The sequence below is a fragment of the Erpetoichthys calabaricus genome, chromosome 2 (assembly GCF_900747795.2).
Source record: "Erpetoichthys calabaricus chromosome 2, fErpCal1.3, whole genome shotgun sequence".
NCBI classification, from domain to species: domain Eukaryota; kingdom Metazoa; phylum Chordata; class Cladistia; order Polypteriformes; family Polypteridae; genus Erpetoichthys; species Erpetoichthys calabaricus.
In genome coordinates, this window is record NC_041395.2 from 31390366 (window position 1) to 31416646 (window position 26281).

Sequence of the window (26281 nt, forward strand, 5' to 3'; positions counted from 1 at the left end):
GTTGTGTACCTTCGCTATTTAACAGTTTTACACTGTACAATTAACAGATTTTTTCAGTGTAATTATAATGCATCAGTAAACAGTATTTAGCATATTTTGAAGGTAGAAATATATCGATTTTACAGAACTTGGCTGTAAAAAATAATGAAATGTATTGTTTAAGATATACAGGTAATTTTCAGTAGAACATAAGGTAACTTTCCTTTTTTTCAGAAAAGGTCTTTTACTTTCACCATTTACTGTATTTTTACCATTAAATTTACTGACATTTTTTACAGTGTACTTAATCAAATGTACAACCCATGTATCAAATAAAAACCATGAGGTCTATATTGATTAATTATATTTCAAACTGTCTTAGATGGGTCGCACAGCTAGTATAATATAAATTGAAAGTATGCTGTCGGGTACTGCTTTCTGGGAATTTATTTCACATATTGTCTCAGCAGTTGCCATCAACATACACAGTTTTTGTGGCTTTTGGAGGAAGAGGCTTACAGATCACCCTTAGGGTGGTAAGTTGAGGGATACACAATATTTACTTACTTACACACTTACTTTGTATTTGTGATTATGTTATCAACAAAGGGTCACAAAGAACTGGTGACCCGACTGGCAGCATACCCATGATCATTCTTGATGCTGTCTTGTTATAGGGAGAAAGTGCAAATTGCTCACAGTGACTGCGTGAGCAGCAGCATCTAGGACTGAGGGTAAGTAGCACATACTGTTATTTTTTTCCTATTAGGATATTTACGAGGGTAAGTCAATATTTATCCACACATCTGTGATCAGTTTGCTTGCGTTAGTTATACACCTTTCCCTGAGCACATGTGGAAGCCTGGTGTCTGTGGTAACAGTAGTAAACTCTTAATTATGTTTTTATCTTGTTGTTTTTATTAGTTAAACATGGCAACTCTGCTCTCCATTTGCTCAAAAGAGAAGCAGTGAGCAGTGATCTGCTTTTTATGGGTAGAAGGTAGACCAGTTGTACCTGTTTCCAGTGTGGATGACTGTCTATGCGGGTAATCTGTAAAATACTTGGCCGCCACTTCAGTCGTCAGCTGTGTCTCAATTACAGAAAAATATTAATTTTGTATGTGAATCTGAAATTGTCTTGAGGTGGTATTGAATATAGCAAGGCACTATATATTCACCTCATTAGGTATGCCAACACTTCCTGTAGACTGTTCTATCACTCTTAGATGTACCTAATAAAGTGGCCAATCTCTATGTAAAAAAAAAAAAAGTTGCCTTAAAGTATCCTTTAATTTCTATTACTAATGTTAATTAACCTTATCACCTTATTCTTCACCCATTCATTTACAAAAATCCTCTGGTAATGTTTTAATTAAACTACATCTTTATGAAAAACACATACCCAAAATTTAATTTGTCATTCACGTCAAGCTTTAATGCGTCATTCACTGGATAACAAGATCCACTACTGCAGAATTGAAAGGTTGGCTCACCTTGAAGAAAGAATTTCCTTGACTTGAGAGTAGAACATCACACTTGGGCTTGTTCTTTATGTAAAGGGAATAAAGTTTGAATTGTTGTCTCTGTGGGAAAAAAAAGTATGATAGATTAAACAGAATTATTATTTTCTCCTAACAACATATTAAAAAAATAATCTGGCCATTGCATAATATAAATATAATCTATACCTCAAACTGATTTTTAAGCTGTCTTATTCTCAACAAATACAGTAAGTATTTACAAGACTTCTTTCACAGAAGAGATATAAGTGAAGCACCCAGAGGTTAAGTCATGTACGATTCCTCCTTTAACTAATTCTATATTCTAATGCTTCCTTAATGTACTTATTTCTGCTTGCCATTTTAAAATATGATTTAAAATTGTGGAAACTGTAGTGGTCTGCAGACTAAACACTTACAAGCAGGTTGGAATGCGCTACCTGTGAGTGACAAGTGTGTAGAAGAAACGTCCCCCAAAGATTTTCTGAAAATCAGCGTCAGGGCTCCGGCCACACATCTGTAGGGGAGCACATGAGGGAAGCAGGGCAAAGGGAGCTGCAATGTGCACCCGCACTTACCCCAGAAGTGCATATTGGTTGCTTTAATGGCATTTCCTATGGCCCAGTAAGTTTGATCAGGCACATTTGAATTAAATGATTACCAAACTATTGTAAAATAATAAATGTGCCTGCACCATAGAGCTGAACTGTTAACACAGTATAGCGTCTTTGTCTTCCTCTCTTGGTGCTCATTATGTTATCGCATATACTCATAATTTAAAGTCACCAATTAACCTAAGTATATGTCTTTTAGGAAAACTGAAGGAGCCGTATTCACCAATTAAAAAGAATCTAGAAGGCTATTATAGTGTCTTTCATGGACAGTTTTCATGATAAAACACTATCTACATTGAGTTACTTTTTATTAGTAAACATGTCTGACATGCCTACATCATTATTAAGTTGGAAGTTTAAAATTATCCCTCCAGTTCATAAGAACACTACTAGCATTGTAGAAATTTCTCTGGTCCTATTTCTACTATTAAGATAATTGTGTTATTCAAACAACCAGAGAAAATGAAATGGCTTGCAGAATGTAAGCCTGAAACACTAGTAGTATATACTGTAGAATTACATTAAATTTATCCCACACATCTCCGAAGAAACATTATATTCTATAATGAGAATAATAAGAAATTCCAATTATACATAACATATCTCAAAAACATTGAAAAGTTTTAGTCAATAGATATCTGCTTACATATTCATAACAGAACAAAAATCGAATGAGCCTGTAAATAACATGACATGTATTTGGCCTACCTGTTTATTACCTAACATAGTACATCAATGCGTTCCGATGTTACTCACCATCAAAAACCTGAGGCAGGACAGCATCTAAAGCGAACGTTCTAGCGTCCGTCTGCAGGATGAATTCCTGAGAGAAGTCCGGGTTTCTCAAAACCGGGCACATTGAAAAAGCATACTTTAAATCACTGAAGGACCATTCAGAATCATCCGACCAGACAATGCAATGGTTCTTTCTACCCTTCATAAGATCAGTAAGATCTCTATTCGCAAAATTCGGGATGAATCTACTACAATAACTGGCAATTCCAAGGAAGGCACAAACCTGTTTCTGCGTTTCCGGACGAGGATAAGCGAGCACCTCATCCACCTTCTTTAACTGAGGCCAAACCAAACCCCCGCCCATAGAATAACCTAAATATTGCGTTTCAGACATACCCAACTTACATTTCTTAGGGTTAGCTGTCAACCCAGCCTGTCTCAAGCTGTCTAGTACAGCCTCAAGCCACTCCAAATGTGAGTGCCAGTTATTACTAAAAATGACATCATTGAGATACACCCCAGAATATTCGTAATGGAGATGCAAAATCTGATCCATCATATGCTGGAAAGTAAGAGGGGCACCATGCAGCCCAAATGGGGGCCTAGAATACTCGTATAACCTGTTGGGGTGGCAAACGCTGTTTTTTCACAATTGGAAGCTTCAAGAGGCACCTGCCAGTACCCTTTCGTAAGATTGAATGTAGAGATATATGATGCCTGTCCCAATTTCTCTAATAACTCATCAACACAGGGCATAGGATAAGCATCAAATTTGGAAACCTTATTCAAGTGTCTGAAATCGATACAGAGCCAAATCAAACCATCTGGTTTTGGGACCAAAATGATTGGGCTACACCAGTCACTTTTACTTTCGTGAATAACACCCAGTTCAAGCATCTGTCTCACTTCATAGTGCAGTGCATTCCTTTTCACCTCGGGTATCCGAAAAGGGCGCATCTGCACCTTAACACCAGGATGTGTAACAATCTTATGTTTGGCAAGCCCAGCATGGCGGAAAAGACATCAGTGTTCTAACTTATCAGAGACAGCAACTCCGGTTTCTGCAAGTCAGTCAAATCATCACCAATAGCAACATCTGTCTGGGACACAGCAGCCACAGACGTTATCACCTCTTGGGGTTCATGCCGCGTCCCCCTGCAGCAACGGTTACAATAGATAGATAGATAGAACTGAAAGGCACTATATAATAGATAGAGAGATGGATAGATTATTTGACCTAGAGTGTAATTTGGCTTTTTAAAGAAGGTCAATAATTACATAAATACATCTACTACATAATTAAACATTAAAGTCTGTGTGTCCAGTCCCTCAAGCAATCTGACTGGTCAATTTGGCTTTAATGTGATGTGTCAGATGGTAATGTGATGAAAGAGTTGTGAGTGTGAGACAAACAAGTAGGAGAATCAGCATAGAAGGCTAGTGGAGAGTTGCCTTCAAAGATGGTAAGTATAAAAGAGGACAAGACGCTAGCAAGGCAACTTGAAAATACAGACAGAGTCTAAGAAGCAGGCTTTATGGGGACACATTTGAGAGGGGAAGAGCTGATGAAGAGACATTCAGACACAGCAGATACCAAGAAAAGACGCTTATGGAACATTTAGGAAAAAAGACTGCAAATGTTTTTAAATTGTTCTATTATGACAGGGAGCATGGGTAGTTAAGTGATAAATACATAAATAAATAATATTATTGTATTATGACAAACATCAAGCTCCTCTCAGATATACACCAGAATGACTTCCGCAAAAACATTTGTTGGCTGAAAGTCCTCAGTGTTTGTGTGTCAAAGGGGGGATATGTGGCATTGTTCATAATGACACTCAATTTTGTTTTTGGACCTCCAGGGGGTCCAGAGTGCATCCCATAATTGAGCCTGCTCTTTTAAATTAGCTTTTTGATTCGGCGGCTTCTTTTGAAGTGATGTTACCAGCACAGCACACCACAGCACAGAAAATCTCACTGAAAATCTGAGTTATAGAAGATGTGAAAGATGTCACTACCCATAAGAAAGGAATGCAGTCTCCTAAAGAAAAAGAGACTGCTGTGCCTTTTCTCATATAGTTCCTCTGTATTCCTCTGAGACTAGTCCAAAATGTCTTTGATGTGGAGCCCCATGTACTTGTAGGAGTGGACCACCTCTACATCCACTCCTTGAATAGTGACCAGACACAGAGGCTCTTTGGTATGATGAAAGTTTGTTCATTTTAATATGCCTTTATTTAGGATTCTTTTACTGGGAAAAAATACTGAAACATACAACAACTGTTGAAATCAAAAATTTGTTTTTAACCTTCAGTGAAAAGAGCCAATGCATTTATTAAACACCACGCATTATTAAACCACTAAAGCATTCACTTGTTTGAATTTGAAATTCTGATGTTAAAACATCTGCCTTCAATAAAAAGGAGATGAGTCAGTTTCAAATGTTATGTCTGAAGGCCAGTTGTTGAGACATTTGCACAACGTAGAAATACTGAAAACATTGCACAGCTGTAGAAATACGGAGTGAAAAAACAGAGGCTGTTGCATAAACAAACTGATACAAAAATCCACAGGAACTGGAAAAATGATGGGAAATAATTCAGTGCTGCAGACATTTGCAGGTACTCTTGGGTTCTCGGAGTTCCTCAATGCTCTCATTTTTGTGGAAAAAATAACTTTCACAACACAGACCACTGCAGGCACTCAGGGGCAAAATCCAGGGCACCAATCTGCTTGGGGTTGCTTTTATTTGAAGTGGTGATGGTGCCTTGTCAAGTGAACATTCTAATGATCTTATAAAGTTAATGCTGCCTTAAGACTATATGAATTTGGAGCATGTTGAGAGGCTAAGAAGATGTCAGCTGGAGCACTGAAGAATTAAAGAAAGTGGGTGAGAAAAAAAGAGCTGGAGACATAAAATGAATTATGCCAGAATGAAAAAGCAAGTGAATAAATTTGTAGGGTCCTGCGGTGGGTTGTCACCCTGCCCGGGATTGGTTCCCAGCCTTGTGCCCTGTGTTGGCTGGGATTGGCTCCAGCAGACCCCCGTGACCCTGTGTTCAGATTCAGCGGGTTGGACAATGTATGGATGGATGGATAAATTAGTAGGTGAGTGAGAAAATGAAATAAAAATTGACTGAGTGAGCAAACAAAATAAATTGCCATGAACGTAATTCTTCCTGAACAAGACAGTAAGTGAATGAATGAATGAATGAATGAATGACAAAAAAAGTAAATGAAGGACTGAGTGAGGGATCATAATATTCCCAAGCCCATTTAATTCACTTCAGATTCATGGGGGTTAGGGCCCATACTAGCACCATCGGAAACAAGGCAGAAATCAACCCTGGATAAGGTGCCATCACAGGGCTCATTCAAGTTCATGCCCTCATGCCAGCTTAGAGTCACCAATTAACCAAAGCCCACATATACATGGGGATAATGTGAAAGTGGCACATAGGCAATACCCTGGTGCAGGCCACTGGATTTTTGTGCCAGCAGGACTAACCACTGTACCCTCCTAAATGAGTGATTATTAGTTTGTAAAGGAAGGAACAATTAATGGAAACCTTTATCTGCTGCATGTCCTACGTCAAAGAAATGCTGTGTTTTTGAGAGAAACATACAAATACTCACTCACTACTTCACTTTTTAAGAATGAATCATTTTATTTTTATAGCTTCAAGTATGCTTAGTATTGCTGGTTTGGCTAGTAACATTGTTCAATTGTTTGATGGCCATTCATGTGTAATAAAATTAACATGGTCGGCAGTTATTCACCTTTTCATTTTGTTTTAGTATTCTGTGGTGGTGACATTGTTAAAGTTTCCCATCAGTTCTGTAGAAAACACCGTCAGATCAAATGACAATCCTAAAGCAGCGACTCTGTCATTAGACTGCTCTGATTTCATGACAGACAGCAATTGGGATAATGTGGGATATTACAAAATATCCGGGGAGGAGGCCCATTAGGTCAAGGTCAACAGGTTTCTATTTCTTTTTTTTTGAGCCACTAAGTCCACAATCAACCAAAAGTATATAATCTTCTGTAGGATCTCGTTATAGTGGGGCCTTTGCTTTAACTCTGCTGTCACAGTATGAGATATAGAGCACCTATAAAAAGTATTCAACCTATGAAAGTTTCCACAATTTATTATTGTATAGATGTGGGCAAATGTTTAAATACCCTTCCATGAAAAAAGAACACACAGCCGTCTCTGAAATAACATGAAACTGACAAAAGTAATTGGCACCCATCATTGTTTATTCCATATTTAACAAAAATCTGACTTTGTTTTAGAGTTTTGATTCAACAGAATATTTCAAGTAATGACACAAATGAAAATGGCATAGGCAAAAATGATGGGACCCTTAACTGAATATTAGTTGCACAATCTTTAGAGTTGTCAATTACTGCAAACAAGCAATTCTTGGAGCTGTCACTGAGACTTTTGCACCTGTCCACAGGTCATATGGCCCACTCTTCCTGCACCAGCTGTGTCGGGTCTGAAGGAGGTCTTCTAAAGACTGCATGGTTCACTTCTTTCCATAGATGCTCAAAAGGATTCAAATCAAGGCTCATAGAAGGCCACTTCATAAGAGTCCGATGATTTGTTCTTGGACATTCTTGGGTGCTTTTAGCTGTGTGTTTTGGGCCATTGTACTGTTGGAGTATTCATGACCTGCCACTGAGACAGGGCTTTCTGACACTGGGCAGTACGTTTCACTCCAGAATGTCTTGATAGTCTTGAGATTTCATTGTTTCCTGCACAAACTCAAGGCACCCCATGCCCGATGCAGCAAAGCAGCCTCAAAACATAAACAAGACTCCTCACTGTTTCACAATAGCTATGGTGTTCTTTTATTTGAAAGCTTCATTTTTTTTTTGTCTGTGGACATAGAACTGATATGACTTTCCAGTTTTGTCTCATCTGTCCAAAGGACATTCTCCCAGAAGCCTTGTGGCTTTTAAATTTGCATTTTAGCCAATTCCAGTTTGGCGTTTTTATGATTTTCTTTCAACGGTGGAGTTTTCCTGGTTCTTCTTCCATTTAGCCCACTGTTACTCAAAAAAAGACAGATAGTGCGATCAGACATAGATGGACCTTGACCTTAGAATTCAGCTTGTATCACTTTGGAATTTTGTCTGCTATTCTCGCTATCCTTCTGCCCATTCTGGGGGTCGATTTTCCTTTTGCGGCAGCATCCAGGGAGGTTGGACCTTAAAATTAATAATATTTGCAGCTGTTGTCACAGATACATCAAGCTGCTTGGAGATGGTCTTCTAGCCTTTGCCTTTAACACGCTTGTCTATAGTTTCCTTTTGATCTCCTTAGACAACACTCTCCTTTGCTTTCTCTGGTCCATGTTCAATGTGGAACACACAACAGCCTTTCTCTATTTTAATTGGCTGAAGGACTGATTGCATGATTGGAGATTTGTGTGATTTTAATTAAAGAAAATAGCTAATTTGAAAAATCATTTGAATCCAGTTATTTCAGATCTTTTCTAGGGTTGCCAACAATTGTGTCCAGGCCATTTTAGAATATCTTTGTAGAATAAGCAATACTTGATCTCTTTTCATACTCGCTTTGCTTTGCTTAATGACATATCAAAGGCATGCAGGTGTACAAGGACAATTGCTTTTCATTTAATCACTTTCTAAACAGGCAGCACTTTTTTCAAAGAGCTGGAAGGGTACCAACAAATTTGTCCATGTCTGTTTAACATTAAATCACAGAGGATTCAATTTGGCTTTTTTGCCACTGATTTAAAGAAAATGACTCTTTAATGTCAAAGAGAAGACTGATCTCTGCAAAGTGGTCTAAATTAATTACAAATATAAAAAACAAAATCATTGATCACATGAGCATTTACTTATGTTAAGTATAAATATGCAAAATTGGTCACCTTCCCGTCTCCTTCTACCACTACTCCTCCACAAGTGTCGTCCACTGCCTCCTGTCTCAGACTCACTAATGTAGAAGAGGTGGATTCTTTTACCAGGAGTATGTCTGGTGCTGTAACACTGTACATTGGAAGCACATCCAGTTGGAAGGCCCCTACAGTAGTGGGCAGTGTTTGGCTCAGACAGAGGAAGCAAAGGGTGATGATGCGAGGAAAATGATCAGAGTTGGCCGATGTTAAGAGTTGTATTCCACAGGGGTCAGTGCTAGGGCCGCTGCTATTTTTATATATATATATATATATATATATATATATATATATATATATATATATATATATATATATATATATATATATACAGTATATATATATATACAGTATATATATATAAATTATTTAGATAGGAATATAAGTAACAAGCTAGTTAAGTTTGCTGATGATACCAAGATAGGTGGATTAGCAGATAATTTGGAATCCGTTATATCATTACAGAAGGACCTGGATAGCATACAGGCTTGGGCAGATTTGTGGCAGATGAAATTTAATGTCAGTAAATGTAAAGTATTACACATAGGAAGTAAAAATGTTAGGTTTGAATACACAATGGGCGGTCGGAAAATCGAGAGTACACCTTATGAGAAGGAATTAGGAGTCATAGTGGACTCTACGTTATCGACTTCCCGACAGTGTTCAGAAGCCATTAAGAAAGCAAACAGAATGTCAGGTTATATAGCACAATGTGTGGAGTACAAGTACAAGGAGGTTTTACTCAAGATTTATAACACACTGATGAGGCCTCATCTTGACTACTGTGTGCAGTTTTGGTCGCCAGGATACAAAAAGGACATAGCAGCACTAGAAAAGGTCCAGAGAAGAGTGACTAGGCTGACTCCAGGGATACAGGGGTTGAAATATGAGGAAAGATTAAAAGAACTGAGCCTTTTCAGTTTAAGCAAAAGAAGATTAAGAGGTGACATGATTGAAGTGCTTAAAATTATGAAGGGAATTAGTCCAGTGGATCAAGACTGTTTTTTTAAAATGAGTACATCAAGAATATGGCGACACAGGTGGAAACTTGTTAAGGGTAAATTTCGCACAAACGTTAGGAAATTTTTCTTTATACAAAGAACAATAGACACTTGGAATAAGCAGCCAAGTAGTGTGGTAGACAGTAAGACTTTAGGGACGTTCAAAAGTCGACTTGATGATTTTATGATAGAAATAAGTGGATAGGACTGGTGAGCTTTGTTGGGCTGAATGGCCTGTTTTCATCTAGATTGTTCTAATGTTCTACTGTTCTCCTGCAGGTCCACTGGCATTCCTCAAGTACCACTAGAGCTGTCCATCAGGACTACAGCTCCCAATATGCCCTGCTGGTGTAAACATGGGAGATCCACCAGAGGGATCCTGTCACCCTGCGTATAGGGGATATACTGTATATATATATAGTCCTGAGAAGCAATCTCCCTCTGTCTTTCCATTATGGTCTCCCAGCCAGGAAAGGCATTAACAACCAACCCAGCCTGGATGCGCGTCCATCCACATCTTTCCATTGTCGAATCTCGTCCAGCCAAGGAATCGGCATCCATTTGTGTGTATATATAGCCATATGCTTTTGGTTACATCATCCACTAGACTGTTGCCTTCCTAACAACTCTCTTTAGTCCTGCCACCAAAATCACAGCCACTCAAACCAACACAGGTTGTTAGTTTCAAAATTTACTTTGACTAAGGTTAAAAAACAAAATTAACCAGTTCTCATGTCAATTCACAGTACTTTACAATGATAGTAAGCTTCAACTTGAATAAGAAGCAAACAGATAGACAGAGCAACTTACAAATTTTAGAAAGCAATCTCCAAGTGACAGAGGTTGACTGACAGCATCCTCGATGATTGGGAGGAGGAAATGAGCATGAAAAGCTGTCAGCTTCTCCCAATTGGCAAAGATCACCCCTCGTTTCCCCCGCAGCTCCTGAGGAAGGTCCCGTCGTTCTGTCTCAGGAAGGTAGCACTCTTCCACATGGTGCAGAGCACTCACATACTCGAGTTCAGAGCTGGCCAGTACAGAAGCTAACCTCTGAGTTTTACTGCTGGAAGAAAGGAAGAAGAAAGGTATGTGTGAGGTGGAAAAAAGATTAAAATATTTTTTGAAATACCACATTATGGAAAATTCTCCTGAAGTAATATCACTTGCACTTCTTTGCTTTTTGTTGAAAATAAATAAATAGTCTGTGGTGGGTTGGCACCCTGCCCAGGATTGGTTCCCTGCCTTGTGCCCTGTGTTGGCTGGGATTGGCTCCAGCAGACCCCCGTGACCCTGTGTTCGGATTCAGTGGGTTGGAAAATGGATGGCTGGATGGATGGATAAATAAACAGTGAAAGTCTGCATTAGAGTACACAGCAAAAAACAAAAACAAAACTAAAAGGAAAGCTTTTTCAATCAAAAGCATTACGTTTAACTAATTTTTTGTAACGTATTGTGTAACAGAAGAAACCCTTTTGTGCTTTTCTTAAAATAATAGCAAAGAATTGAATATTTATCAAGATAGCTCACTTATTTTTTAATAATTAATAATAAGCTGCTGCATTTATGCAAGGTATCTTGTATTACATTACAATGGTGTCCAGACAGGCTAAGTTACTTGCTCAGGGTCACAAAATCACATATGTAGTGAATGCAAAAAATAAAATTTTTTTTACCACCTTCCTCTATCCCTTTAGTGGGGTTGACTTCCCCACTTTTCTTCATCCCAAAGCTGTGCAAAGAGTTGCCATTCCTCACCTCCTTTCTCCTTCTTCTTCTTCTACAGATCTTGGCTTCTTTTTTTTACGAACTTTCCCAAATACACTGGCCACTCTCCATAATTTTTCTCAGCTGGAGACCCTTTAATTAGCTACTCAGCAACATAGGGCAACTCTCCCAGTGTTCTGCCTAACTGCCATGACTGCCCTCCTGCTTCAGTGCCCACTTCTAAGGCACTGTTTGAGCACACAAGGCATATGCCCCCCTGGAGAAGTTCTTTATTTACCAGTGTGGACTGATCCTCTAAAGATCCGTCCCTGGCTGGTACGTCTTTTGTTTGTCTCCACACTTTCTCCATCCTGTTCCTGGCCACCCATTTCAGTTAGGAAACCTATAACATTACAGGTGGGGCATCACAAAGTTGTTCTGCCAAAATAAACAGCTAGTTTGAGTGACCACAGAATTAATATGGATGAATGATATTATTCTCCTTAGTATTTTAAATGCTGGGAACAGTTGTTCTTCAAAATATTTTTTTTCAGTAAATGTGAATGTATAGTCTTACTAAAGATGTTTGTTGTCTGTTTTCCCTTCTTACAAACTAATCAGACAACAAAAGCAAACTAAATGAGGACCATTCAGGTTTAATTTTCTCCACAATGAAGGAGCTTCCTTGGCATGTACTGGAATCTCTCTTTTTAAATGGCTGTTTGGCTGACACCCAAGTCATGTTTTAGGTTACCAAAAAGAGGAGAGGGGGAGGTGGGTGAGGGGATCTCACAATTCTGGAGACTCCACTGTTGTGAACTATTGGATGTTTTCATAGCTGAGGGATTACCTCCTGACAACTTGGCCAGTACGCTAGGGCAGGGTTTCTTATGCCTGGTTGTCAAAGTGTTCTGCATCTGCTGGTATTTGCTAGGCTAGGCTTTCTGTCTGTGAATGTTCATTCATTCATCCATGTGTGTATTTACTTTTTCTTTCTTTCTTCAAAGATAGGAGCAGTGCTACAGGCAGCTTTCAGTTGTTCGGGACAGAAGTTTGACCATAAGATGTTTTGGCAGTCAGTCAAATGCCTGTGGCTACACTGCAGGATACCAACTTGAGAGTGGTATGTTCTTTAGAAGTGGTAGGACAGGTGACCCATTACTTAATAGGGTTAGATGACCCTTTATCAGTAGCTAGTGGGCCACTAGGGAGTGGTAAGGATAATCCCAGCAGTTGTTACTTCAGGAGTTAGCTAAAATGGAAGTGTTGGGATGGTGTTATATAGAGCAGGTGTTTCACTCTGTCTGATACATGGCAGGAAGGTGGCTCTGTGAGTGCAATATGGCCCCCTTCTACTCACTGGAATAAGCAGAGAACCTTCTTGGCACTTCATTAGAGCACCAGAGCTTCCGATTGTAGGGAGCCCTGTGGCTGCTTGGGGTAGAGCCAGAAGGAAATCACCTGGGATTTCTGACTGAAGAGATCATGTGAGGTGGTACGTAGGGAGATAGAGGATGTTTTCTAGTTTTTGAAGGGTTACCAAATGCACTACCACACAGTCAGGGCTACCCAGCTTCTGGTTGATTAGGTCCATTGAGGCAGGCAAGGTTTTACTTGATGCATTTGTTTTTGTTATCTTTTTCTCTTTGATTTTACCATTCTCCAGTGTCAGTTTTTAGTTTTAATAACATTTTCAACTGTTATGCATTCAAAAACTATTCAAGAATGTCATTTATATGCCACAAGGGTTGCAAAGGCCTGCAGTCTATTCCAGCTGTAATAACTGTAGACTGGAGTGCTTGATCATCATAGGGCACTCATGCACAGTACATACAAATATTCCCACTCACTCACACTGGGCTAATTCAGAGGTGCCGATTAACTTAATATAGATGTCCATAGGATGTAAGAGGAGATCAGAATGTCCAGCAAAACTCAACATAGGCATAAGAACATTTGAGCGTCATAAAGAGAGTGGCAGGGCCATGACTTTGAGCTTCATCACAATGATGTTTAGTTGGCAAAAAATGCAATTTAAGCAAATATGTCATTGAGTATGGTTGTACCAGTCTTTACTTTCAATTCCAGCAGGCCACATATCCACAACTGCATTTTGGTTTTATTTTCCAACTCTGATTTTCTTTTCTTTTTTTTTTTTTAATATTAGGCTTTATTTGTTGTAGACAGATAAATTACAGAAGTTAAATTATATAACTTTCTAACTAACTTTCAAACAAAACAACAACAACTTAAAATAAAATTACAAGATTTTATGAAGTCTGTGTGTATTGGCCATAGAAAAATGATAGGTTTTAGGTAGTGGTATTTCATTAACATAGCTGTTATCAAAGACAAGTTCTCAAAAAGACAGGCAAAGGTCAAAAAGTACAACTTGGCAAACACAGCACATTCAAAAGTATCGAAAAACACAAAACAGGAACAAATCCTAAATGACAGGCAAAGGCCCAAAACACAAAACAATTGTTATTAAAAAACATACACAAAAGTGTTAGGTTCTTGCTAATCTCCATTCCTGCTCTACTGATTTGAGGCTGACAGCGAAAAAGGAGGCACAATAACAGGACTGGGAAACGAATCAAAGTCATGGACAGAAGGAGGATCATAACCAGGAAGGATAGAAGAACCAAAACAAACTCAAAGTCGAAATTGGGTACACAAATATTCAGAATACCAGAAGAACAAGAAACAAGGCAACAGTTTAGTCTTTTAAAGAATTCAGTTCAATCACTGCTACTGGAAGCTGTGTGACACTAATAACATCAACAGTCATGCCACACAGGGCCATGCCTCTTGTGACCAGGAGAAGAGTGAAACACAAAATAGCGGCACAGTAAATAAACGTTATAATAATAAACATGATAATGATAAATTCTTCCCAAGAGACGTAAAAAATGTACAAAACCAAATCAGAAAAACATTTCATAAGGAAAAACATAATTCCTCACAAACAAAATTAACATTAACCCCATGAGGGATGAAAAATAAATTTTACAAACTTGACAACACCTCTTGTTAATTGTTTATATGTTTTCTTTGTAAATGATTGCATCCCTTTTGCAATCATTCCTATCATTTCCCTTTTAATTCATTTTACACTGGTCAGTTCATTTTTCCTTTTTACTTTTCCCCCACAGTTGATCCTGAGGTGGGACCTCTCATTATTTCAGGTGGGCTGTCTTCAGGGCAGTCACTTGAGGCCGCCCTCTTTAAGAGTTTTCCAGCCTCCTCGTACAACTGAAGCTTTGTGTTCTATTCTCTTGTTTGTGGCGGTCCTCATCTGAGTAGCTCTTTTAAATTTACAATTAGTTAAGTTTCACATTTGAAGTCTTCTCTTTTAAAAATAATTATAGTTCTCTGTAAGAACGTTGTAATGATGAACATTTTCTTTGTTATTCTGGGTATTTCTGTATTTGCATGTTGAAATTGTTTTGTTCTTAGTAAGAGTTTGCCAATCGCGTTGTTGAGGTTTTGATTTTTTAAATGAGATATAAAAGTCCTTGAAACTATTTTGTTTTAGAAAAATTGTATTGTTCCTATATTTTCTTTCTTTTTTTCTTCTTCTTCTGTGATCTAGGGTTTAGAGTCTCTTTGGTGGGATTTTACTTCTATAAACATCAGTTCTCAATTAGTAATTGAGTTTAATAAATTTAATTATAAAAACTTTGGATTTAGCCTTTCAATGGTTCACTGGCTTTTCCTGTTTGCTTTGCTCACTGAATCATAACGAGAAGAAGCTAGACTACAGGCTTTCAGAAAGGCAGATTGCATCATGCTAGGGTGAAGTGCCTCTGCCAAGCTCCGTCTTTAGTGTCTCAAGTCCTCCTCATTATATGACTGCTGCCTGATTAATGTTATATGGTAACAACCTTGCATACAAGGGGCCAAAACAAATGTGCTGGCAAAGGGAGATGTTAGCAGTTACCTGAAAACAATTCTGTTTTGCTAGTGATTTTCCACTTCTTTCTGTGAATTATGTTGTGCCATCATTACTTTACATACTTGTGGTCACATAATACACTTCATTCATCATCTGTATGGATGGTGGACAACCAAACGCTACACCCATGGAAACTATTTTACGCTGACGACATCCTGCTCACAAAGAAAAGGCAATATGACTTTGAGCGTTTGACAAAACAGTGGAAGACACGGCTAGAAGAAAATGGGATATGACTGAAAATCAAGAAGACAGAATATATACTGTAGAGTCAAGCCTATAATGAAGACCTCAACACAGTCACCCAATTCAAATATCTCAAAGTTTTCCTCTGCCCTGATGGTGACATTGTCCCTGACACATTAGCATGAGACAATGCTGCATGGCTAAAATAGCCACAAATCATTGTGGTCATTTGTGACCACAAGATGAGAAACCACCTCAAAGTGTAAATATACAAGACAGTAACCCATCCAAATGGCCTTTATGGTGTGTAATGTTGGCCAGAAACAACAAGAAATGTGATTGCTTCACTGGATTCTCATAGTGACCTCTCTTTGCCACGTCATGAACACAGACATGAGAGGGATCAAGGGAGTCATGGCCATCACCGAGAAGATAAGTGAAGCAAGATTCGGGTGGTAGAGTCATAATGATGAATTGGCAATTAAGATAGCCCTACGCTGTAGTCCACAAGGAAAGCAAACATGGGGAAGACCAAGTAAATGATAGCTGTATGTGCTCAGAGTAGACATATGATAAGTCGGTGTTGCATCCAAAGATGCCTTAAATCAACAAGTTGAGATTGGTGCGCAAAAAGATGGATCCTACATGGAAGTGGAACAAACACTAGGGATAGAGAAGGTCATGCAACACGATTGACATTTACTGTCAGGTGTCAATTTTCCATGTATAAAAGGAGGCCTGGAAACATTGTATAATTGTGAGCACTTGTGATTCTCTTTGGAAACAGGTGTGCAGACTGCACAGGACAGCATCAAAATATAATTAGAAAAGCAATTGGCAGATGAATCGCAACTGAAGTAAGAGGTAGTGAGTCTTAACAGGGAAGTCAAAAAACAAATAACCAAAGTTCAATATATGAAACAAAAATTATAGTGAAATAGTGAGGGCAGGAATACAAAAACACACATATAACCACAGTTAAAACAATAATCTTAAACCATAATCAAAAAGCAAAGCTGGAATTCATTAACCAGAAATTTTTCAAAACACACTGAAGACTCACAACTTTGGTCAAGCATACCCTGAGTAGAGCTGTTGATTAGTTGTGCATACTGCATTTGTGTTTGCTAGACATTTGTACAGAAATATAAGTAGTATAGTAATACTTGTTACTAACCCTTGTCTATTCTGTTTCTCTTCTCTGTATGTGAATGTGGCACTCTCCTGCATATTGAAAAATCATCTCAGATAAAGGAGTGTTGGAATCATCACATGGAAAGATTCTCTCATCAGATTGGATGGCCAGCTCAGACTCCACTATACCAGAATTGGGTAGGATGGCTAGTTGGCTGAGGTCTCAAGGACTGTGAATTTGTTTTTCATTTTCTCTTTAATAATTTTAATCTCCTTCGTTGTCAAATGGTTATTGTTCACCAATTAATTAATGGACAGATATTGGTTTCCAATTTTGTTCTTTGTGTGTTTTAACAAATCTGTATGTATATGTGTATCAGTTCTGTATTTTATAATTGGTATCATCTATACATGTATATTAACTGAAAATTGTTCACAGAGCTCTGCGCCATCACTCAGTGAAGAGAGCAGTACAAAAAATAAGTTGTATTGTATTTCTTGGTTACAATCTTTGCTTGCCTTTAGAATTCTTCTTTTCTCCTTATTTCTTCATCTCCTGTTTGTAGTTTTCCCCTCGCACAACACTAGATAAGTTAGGGAGGCGATCACATCAGAAACTCCAGGTATGCTCAACCAAAAGGCCACTAACCTAGATCTTATTGTTACTAATTTAGGTTACTATAATTATAGATTATTTAGCATTTTTGTCAGCAACATGACCTCAGTGGCATGCATTTTTAAGAATTTTGTGTACCAGCTGAGCCCAAACCCTGCAATAGAGGAAAGTCCTTTAGTTTTCTTTTTTTGGCTGAAGTAAGGAAATGCATCAAGTAACATTGTTCAGTGCAAATCAGTGCCATTGATGAAGTGCAATAAGGGTTAGGGTTAGGTTTAGGGACCATCAACATCAATTAATGAAGGGAATGATCAACAAATTGATCATCACAGAAACCACCAAAGAACTCTGCTAAGGTAGCAAATAGCTGGAGGTCAGTTACCTTTTCATCGAGAAAGTAAAGTGAACATGTGGTTTACTGCCTGACTGGAAATATTACTTCTAAATGTATTTAAATGTTTATGCAATAGTCTATAGAAAATGTTTAAAGCTTTTTAGATAGTCCTGAAAAAATCCACCATATTTTAATGAGTTCTACCTTGATACTGCATTAGCTTTATGAAGTCATTTTTGAATAAAATACCAGACACAAATGTGATGAGCAGAGGATGTGCAAAAAAAATATTCCTTCACAGAGAAAAAGTAGAGATTGTGAGTGGTACCACATTGGCATTCAGCCAAATTGCCTGCAATAGTTATGAACAAGTCCAATTGTATTTTCCTTGCAAAAATCTGCTGCCTTTTTGCTGACATTGCCTGCAGAACATAAGGATTAACTTCATTTTGTCTGTCACTTAACAAAAATCTGATTTACTCAAGAGCCCTACAGCAGTACTGTGAAATTTCATTAGGTATTGTCTAAGGCATTAATCTGCTTCATGCCACCTTATGCATACTTTTGTAGAGTTTCTGTGCAGATTTTAGTTTCACGGTCTCTTGATTAAAAACCTGAACTAATTTGTGTAGGTGACATGCAGTAGGTCTGCAAAGACTTCTTGAAAAAGCTTCTTGGAAAAGCTTAAATATTCTCTAATTCAACTCAGAGTCTTGAAGGCCAGTGCCTATCGCCCCTATTATTGCAGCATTAAGAACAAGGAAACAATGGAGAAGACTGATTACTCCTTTCAAAGATCTGATCTTCTTTATCTAAGTAGTCTGCAGTTCTTTGCAGACTGCAGATGCAGAATCTCATTTACATGTTTGCATTCCCTCTCATTCTAAGAAAATATGGTTAAAGGCTAGGTCTCATTAGATCGATTTTCAGTCAAATCCATCATTTACATAATCTTAGCGAGTCAGAGGCATTTGATGGTGTGCTCCCAAGAAGGGCAGTCATATAGTCACAGGGGTGGGATCTGTGTGCATGACAGCTGACAAAAATTGAATGCTCATCAGCAAGTACAATGCATATAATACAGCATTGAGACGTAAGAATACGGGTTGTTGTACCTCACAAACGGAAGAGAGGTCCATCTGGCTGACGCATCACAATAAGATTGAAAAAAGGGGGAATAGGAGGTGTAAAATTGTGGCTGAACTCCCCGTTCCTGTTTACCGTTCGTATAGCTGGCCTATCAGGTAACACAGTATTAGCTGCCATATGAAGGGGCGAGCACCATTGTGCCAGAAAGGCATCACACAGTCAATACATTTAACATGCCCAGTGATTTTCAGTATATTCCCATGATCTGGCAAAGAGATCACCAAATTCAGTTGGCAAATCTCTGACTACAGGTTGCGTAATGTCGGCTTAAGCTGACTATTGCAGAAGCAACATTACAAGCAATCCTGTTTACATAACACCAGTAATCTTTAGAGAAGTTATGATGAAAACAAGCAGGAGTGTCAAATGGTGAGGGCAAGGGCCTGTCCAAGTCAAGGATCCACCTTAATAATAGGGTTTATGTGTCGGTCTGGTTGCTATGTCTCTGTCATTCCAAAAGATGATGCATCACAAACATTTTTAGCAATAAAATGCATTGTGTTTGTCATTCTAACAGATGACGAATCTCAGACTTCAATGCTTCTTTTACAAATCCCATACCAAATAGCAAATAAAAGAGACATATGCATTGCATGGTGCACTGCAAACGTTAACACTGAAGTGTGCTCTGATTATTTAGATTTCAGCCCGTCTTAGTATTGTATAAAGACGCAAGGCCAAAAATGTAACTCATTTTCTTAATGAATGTCTAGTAATCTGAGGAAAGTGTCACATGCTCTGGTCTGTTTTTTTCTGTCCGAGGACTCACAGCCAGCTCCCTCTGCAAAGGATACCAAATCAACCTTAAATGGGGCAGCAGTTGATCAGACTCCTTGCTCACACATAGTTGATTTGATTGAGTTATATATATGATGACACAACTTTTAAAGGAGTGGGAGATCATCTTGGACAGTAAAAATTGTAATGCTATACTTGTAAAATTCTGGTTTGATTGTTTAAAATAAACCCTGTAATCGTTTGCATTTTTAGAAGACACATAATTCAGCAAAGAACGCAGCTGGAATCTGTTGCGTGTGATATTTAGACTAGAGACTGGGTGGGGGTCGTGTTCGTTTGGTCTCAGGGGACACTGTTCTTTGTTTCTGGGTGAGAGCTGTCCAAGATGAAATTCTCACTTGTAGTGTCTGGATAGTCTTTTCGTTTTCTTAACCAAATTTGCTAGTCTGACAGTTCATCAGATAAATTGTTCTTTGGCTAAAAGCACACCAAACAGAGTTAAGATGTTTAAAGGGATTATCAAGCACATCTGAATGCTTTGTAGAGTCCAGAATTATTTGGACATGGGGTGAGATAAAGCAGCAGTTTGGTCTGTTAATAGATGAATAAGAATTCTTTATTTAAAAAGACCCCAGTTTAGATTTGAAGAATTAGTCAGTTATGTATTAATATCACATGCACTTGCCCATCTTTAAAATATGCAAAGGTCCAGCTCATCAGCTTCTTTTGTTTCTGTAATTTACCTATAACTTGTAGAATAAAAGGTGGCATGTGCCAGAGTATAAGTATTCTGGCACTGCAGCTATGTGGAGCAAGGTTCAATGTCTGTCTGTGGAGCTGACATACTCCTGTGGCATTGAGTGTTTTGTACAGTTTCATTCAACTTCTGAAGGATAAATGTTTTACATTAACACAGATTTACTTTAAATTAAGGTTGACTCTTGAGCACAAAGGTCATACTCTGGAATGCAGCAAGATTAGCTAAATTATTTGCCCAAGACCAACCCATTTTACAAAGCAATTGTCCTTAACTAACAGTTATATATGTGAGATATACCGTATGTGAAAATTATAAATACTCAAGCACTTCAGCAAAGTCTCAGTTCAGTCTGAAACTTGCTTAAGGTAACTGTACTGGGCTCCCTTGGTACCTTGGTATAAATCAATGAACCTTCAAATGATCCAGCACTTCAACTGATTATTTCATAAAGAGAACCTTCCAAAGATGTGCAAGTTGGGTTAGTTAGTGGAGACAATAAACTGGCTCAGTATGTGCAAACGTGGATTATTTGCTTGGTCCTAAATTCTGTTGGGATCAGCTTCTCTTCCCAGTAAGCAAGTAATAGTTAAAGCAGGTTGAAAGACTGGAGGAAGGAGTGGATAAATGTACTTATTCTGAGGGCATATGGACCTTCCCAGAAGATTTTTTTTCAACAAGATTCTTTATGGGTGAAATGTTTGCTCTCCTTTCCTCCAATAACATCTGTTATGATGCTTAGTTGGTGTCATTTGTACTTCCTGTTATTGTTTAGGATAATAATTTTGAAATTCTCTGTCAGACATGAAACCTTACAGTGAAGAAGGTTCAAATGCTGATCTCATACAACTGAATAATTATTATGACATAAAGTATGTACTACATATTTAAATAAATAGGAAGTAAAAAATGACTTGCCCTCCTGTTACTCACACTTCAATGCCACCAACCTTTCATTCACTGTAAGACCACTGGAGGTCTTCATCTGGGACTCCAAATAGTCTACATGACTAGTAGTTTGTAAACTGAGGATGTGCACAGCAGCAAATGAGAAACATTACCCAAAAGTGCATGTTTAGTAACAACCAAATCCAGACAATAAAGTGCAGGGCAGACAAAAAAGTCCATAAATAAACCAGTATAAAAATCAGTACATCTGTGGAGTTTTAAAACGAGAAATAAATACTGTTAAGAAAGATCCCAAGGAATTGGGCTTTCTACGGAAGTTCCTTGCAACTCTCTCTGTCTCCCCAGCTTATCCAAGTGGGTCTTCCCAGGTGGTGGAAATACCAACAGCTGTGGCTACCCTCTCCACCTGCCATGCACCTGCCTGCTTTGGCCTCGGTGTTTCTAGCCAGGTCTCTGTCTTCCCCATACATTCTCACAACACTCACTGGATACTGGGGAGGGTCCATCCAAGTCCCTTTTCCAACCTTGGGAGCACCATCAGCTCTGCTCTCCTGATGTTACACTTTCAATTCTCTCGTCAGTCCAGATTATCTCATTCTTTATAAACTGCTGGTGGATGCAGGTGTGTAATTACGCTCCCCAGAGTGCTAACGAGGCCATCAGCCAGACTATGCATGTGTGCACGTGAGTGCCCGATCTGCTAACCAGCTCATTAACACCCCTCAGCTCCTCCACCATGCTATGATAGCTACACTCGAGTTTACTGCACTGTTTATTTGTTTTTTTTCTAAAAATTTTCATCGCCACGGACCTCACCTCACAATAATCTGACATCTTACTTTTTCAATCACTTTTTTGGGTATATGAAATATGTGAGGGTCCCCACAAAGGCCTAAAACTATTATTATTATAACTAAAAAGGCAAGGCGAAAATCACTAAAAAAACAGCCCTCCAAAAATTCAATTGAACATAATTATATTTTCTGTCCTGCGGTGGGTTGGCACCCTGCCCAGGATTGGTTCCCTGCCTTGTGCCCTGTGTTGGCTGAGATTGGTTCCAGCAGACCCCCGTGACCCTGTGTTCAGATTCAGCGGGTTGGACAATGGCTGGATGGATAATTATATTTTCATTTAATGTAAATCAAAATAATCCAATTAATTTACATCATTAAATAAGCAAATAAATAAATTAATCGATTAAAAAATAAAAATTAAGCTATAATGGTGTGTCAGGGCAAGTTAATATATATTTATTAGTGACTAGAGTCGATCTGACTAACACCAACAATAAATTTAAAAAACTAATCAAGAAATCCAAGTCAACAAACATTATCCAGGGATGTAAAACTATATTTGTTTTAAAGAATTCACACATCAATGAAGAGAGCTTTTTTACATATATACTGTACATTCATATTTGTAATCTTCCCCTTGTCACACATGTGTGTTTAGGAGACAACTAAAGGGCCTGAGTACATGTAATTCCATGCCAAACCAGGGGGTGGCGAAGTGCACTAATTCTCTCTCTCGATTCCTTACAGACTATTCTAGGGAAATCCTGCCCAGCTCTGGGGCAGCCAACAACATCACTTCTGGTTACGGTCCTGATGACATCACTTCTGGTTACGGTCCTGATGACATCACTTCCCATACTGGCCTTTAAAGCCGCCATCTTGTTTCTAGTAAATCATTTCAGATTTGGACTCAGTCATGTGAACATGTCTGTTCTTTTGAATCAATTTTGCAACTGGGAAAAATTATACGGGTGGCTGCCCCAAACCTTCTCAATGTCTTTTGGTCATTTTTGTGGCAGTGGTGTAGCTGGCAGGATGATAGAATTCCAGAAGAAAACGGGACTGGACCTGAATCATGACCAGGTGGGAGAGTACCGGGGCCGAGCTTCCAGGTGGGGGTTTTGTCGCGGATTTCGTAAAGAACTGGTGCAGACTCCGCTCCCTTTGTCTAGTTCCGGGCCACATAAAATAGAGAGAGTGTCGATGGGACACACAGATATGTGGGTGGTCTCTATGGGGGACGCGACAGGGACTTATTATGCTCTCTCGGAGGAGAGAGCTGTCCTCCCTGCAGGGGCCAAGGCCACAGAGCAAAGTGGGGATTCCCCAGACCAGCAGGTGAAGTTATTACAGCCATGGAAACTAGATCCTGAGCGATCTACCCAAAACCAGGCTGATGCTCTGTGGGAAACGGTGGTGGGATGGTTAAAACCCACCGAGTGCACAACCTTCCAGATTGTAAAGAAGGTAGCCTGTTTTGTGTTAATAAACAACCTTCCCAACCATTTTTCTTGCCGATCTGGGGAGACTTTTCTAATATGAACATGCTCATCGAAACATCTAGGACGGCCTCGCAATTTGGGAGAGCAGAACGGTCCTTTAGTGGACGCTATGGAGATTACGTCCCACCTAATGTGCCACCTCAGCATAAACCGGAGTTTGCACAGGAGTCCCCGATTCCACAGGCACGGCCCTCACTTGAGCGCAAGACGGAATGTAAGTGGAGAGAGGGGGGTGGATTGTGTGCGCTTCAAACTCCTTGTCAATGGCTCATACTGGAGTGGTAGTTGTTAATGGATTTAAGGTGGAAGCCCTTTTCGATTCCGGCAGCAACATTTCTATTGTTGATTGCCTGTATGTACTGCCGAGACAATGGATAAAACTAAAAACCAGTATAACTTGTGTACACGGGGATGTCCGATTCTATAAATCTGCCCGATGTTTCATCAGCCAGGGATGATCTGTTAAAAGAATCACCGTAGCGTCCTCCCAAATCCACCTTTTGCTGTGATTCTTGGGCAGGACTGATCAGATAGTAAAAGCGGTGAAGTACTGACCCCTCCTAAACCTAATTTGGGCCTAGTAACAGACAGGAATCTTCCATCGCAGGTTGTCTCCACACCGTGTACTCAGCCGGCAGAGAGAGATATGGGAGGCCAAGAGGAGGATGGGGAGATTCCTGGGCCAAAACAGACTGTGGCGTCATCAGTCCGCATTTTAGCAGAGCGGGATCACTCCCCTCCCCTTGAGGTCAGACCGGACCCACTCTCAGAATTAAGCTTCCAGTTTAGACAAACGCTGGACTCATTTAAAAGGGAACAATGGAATGATGATTCCCTTAAATTTGCAAAGAATGCAGTTATACTAGTCAACGGTCAAGGCACCCATCAGCCCATGCTAAAGGGGCCCCACTTTGTTATTGAAAATGATTTATTATATCGGGTCAGTGAGCACGGGGTGGGTGCAGAAGTTGTTGCTAATTCCACAAACTTTCCTCTGGCAGGTTTGTGAGTTAGCGCACGCCCACCTCCTAGAAGGCCACCTGGGCACCAAGAAAACATTACAGCGTATCAAGCTCCGATTTTATTGGCCGGGAATTAACGAGGAGGTTCACGGCTTTTGTATCTCTTGTCCTGAGTGTCAGCTGCAGCAAATTCCTAGGAGGGACCATGCTCCTCTTGTTCTCCTTTCATTGACTGATGTCCCGTTCGAAAGAATAGGGTTCGATATAGTGGGACCCCTGGAACCATCAGCCTGAGGACATAAGTATATATTAGTCCTAGTGGATTATGCGACCCGGTATACAGAATTGGGATCAACTCCTCCCCCCTCATACTTTTTGCATACCGGGAAGTCCCCCAAGTCTCGACAGGGTTCTCACCCTTTGAATTGTTATATGGACAGCAATCCCGGGGTATATTGGACATTTTGAAAGAAGGTTGGGAAGGAGAGGCTCTTCCCTTGACTAATATTCTAGAATATATCGCACAGTTACGTGATAGATTTGAGAAAATTCGACCTACACTAAAAGTCACATGGAGGAGGTGCAAACAGCACAGGCCTGCTATTATGACCATGGCACAACGCTTCGGGAGTTCCAACCAGGTGATCAGGTCATGGTATTGGTTCCCACCTCCCATTCTAAACTATTTGCCCATTGGTAGGGACCATACGAAGTTAAGGAGAGGAAAGGGCTCGTCAACTTTTTGGTGAAACAGCACAATCGTCGACTGAGCGAGCGGATATATCATGTGAATCTGCTGAAACTGTGGAAGGAAAGGGACCCCGATCCCTCCTCTGGACAGCCTCGCTCATTCTTTGCTCAGACCAACACACTTAACTTTGGCTCTAACTTGAACCACCAACAGAGGCGAGAGCTCGAAGCAGTTATCTCGTCTGTCCCGAAGGTGGTGGATGAAAAACCCTAGGGATACTGGCAGGTTCCTTTAATGGACTCCGCAAAGGTTAAGACCATGTTTAGCACCCCTAGTGGGCACTGGCAGTATCGTGTCCTTCCATTCGGGTTACATGGGGCTACCTGGATGATATCGTCATCTATTCCAGCATCTGGAAGCACGTCCGAGCGGTATTACGGATGCTGGGTGAAGCCGGTCTTCGGATCAATCCAAAAAAATGTTTTTTTGGGTTGAAAGAAGCCAAATATTTGGGTTACCTAGTGGGTCGTGGTACTGTGAAGCCACAGTGCTCTAAAATAGATGTAATTTTGAAATGACCCCGTCCGCAAACCAAGCGGAATTTCCAAACATTTCTAGGTTTAGCCGGGTACTATCGCCGGTTTGTACCACGTTTTTGAGAGAGGTGTGCCCTTGAGTGATTTAACAAAGAAGAGGGCTCCCAACATTGTGGTATGGACCGTTTCTAGTAAATCAGTTCTGTTTTGGACTCAGTCTTGTGAACATGTCTGTTCTTTTGAATCAATTTTGCAGCCAGGAAAAATTATATGGGTGGCTGCCCCAAACCTTCTCAATGTCTTTTGGTCATTTTTGTGACACCCTACAGTATTCATTTATAAATTATTTTTTTGCTGCTCTGTGGTCCTGGTGAATGACATTTCATACCACTGTACTACCCATGTATAAATGATACAAGATTAAAGTCCACTTGAACTTAAACTTGACCTTGAATAAGTTATCAAGCAATGCAGTCGAAAGCAGACCTTCAGGGTTGTTCAAATTTCGACTTGATGTTATTTTGGACAATCCAGGTGTAAAGATTG

General features: G+C 39.5%; 1 protein-coding gene across 3 annotated transcripts in view; it reads right to left on the bottom strand.

The window, feature by feature from the left end:
- LOC114645726 (rho guanine nucleotide exchange factor 40-like) overlaps positions 1 to 26281 on the bottom strand; it is a 252056-nt gene that overhangs the window by 44582 nt on the left and 181193 nt on the right. For 2 of the 3 annotated variants that reach the window (XM_051923100.1, XM_028793549.2), the window contains exons 16-17: positions 10576 to 10828; positions 1473 to 1562 (exon numbers count right to left, since the gene is read on the bottom strand). In XM_051923100.1, coding sequence (XP_051779060.1) covers positions 1473 to 1562; positions 10576 to 10828 — 343 coding nt within the window. The remainder of the gene's footprint in view (positions 1 to 1472; positions 1563 to 10575; positions 10829 to 26281) is intronic. The other variant, XM_051923101.1, reaches the window with a different exon arrangement.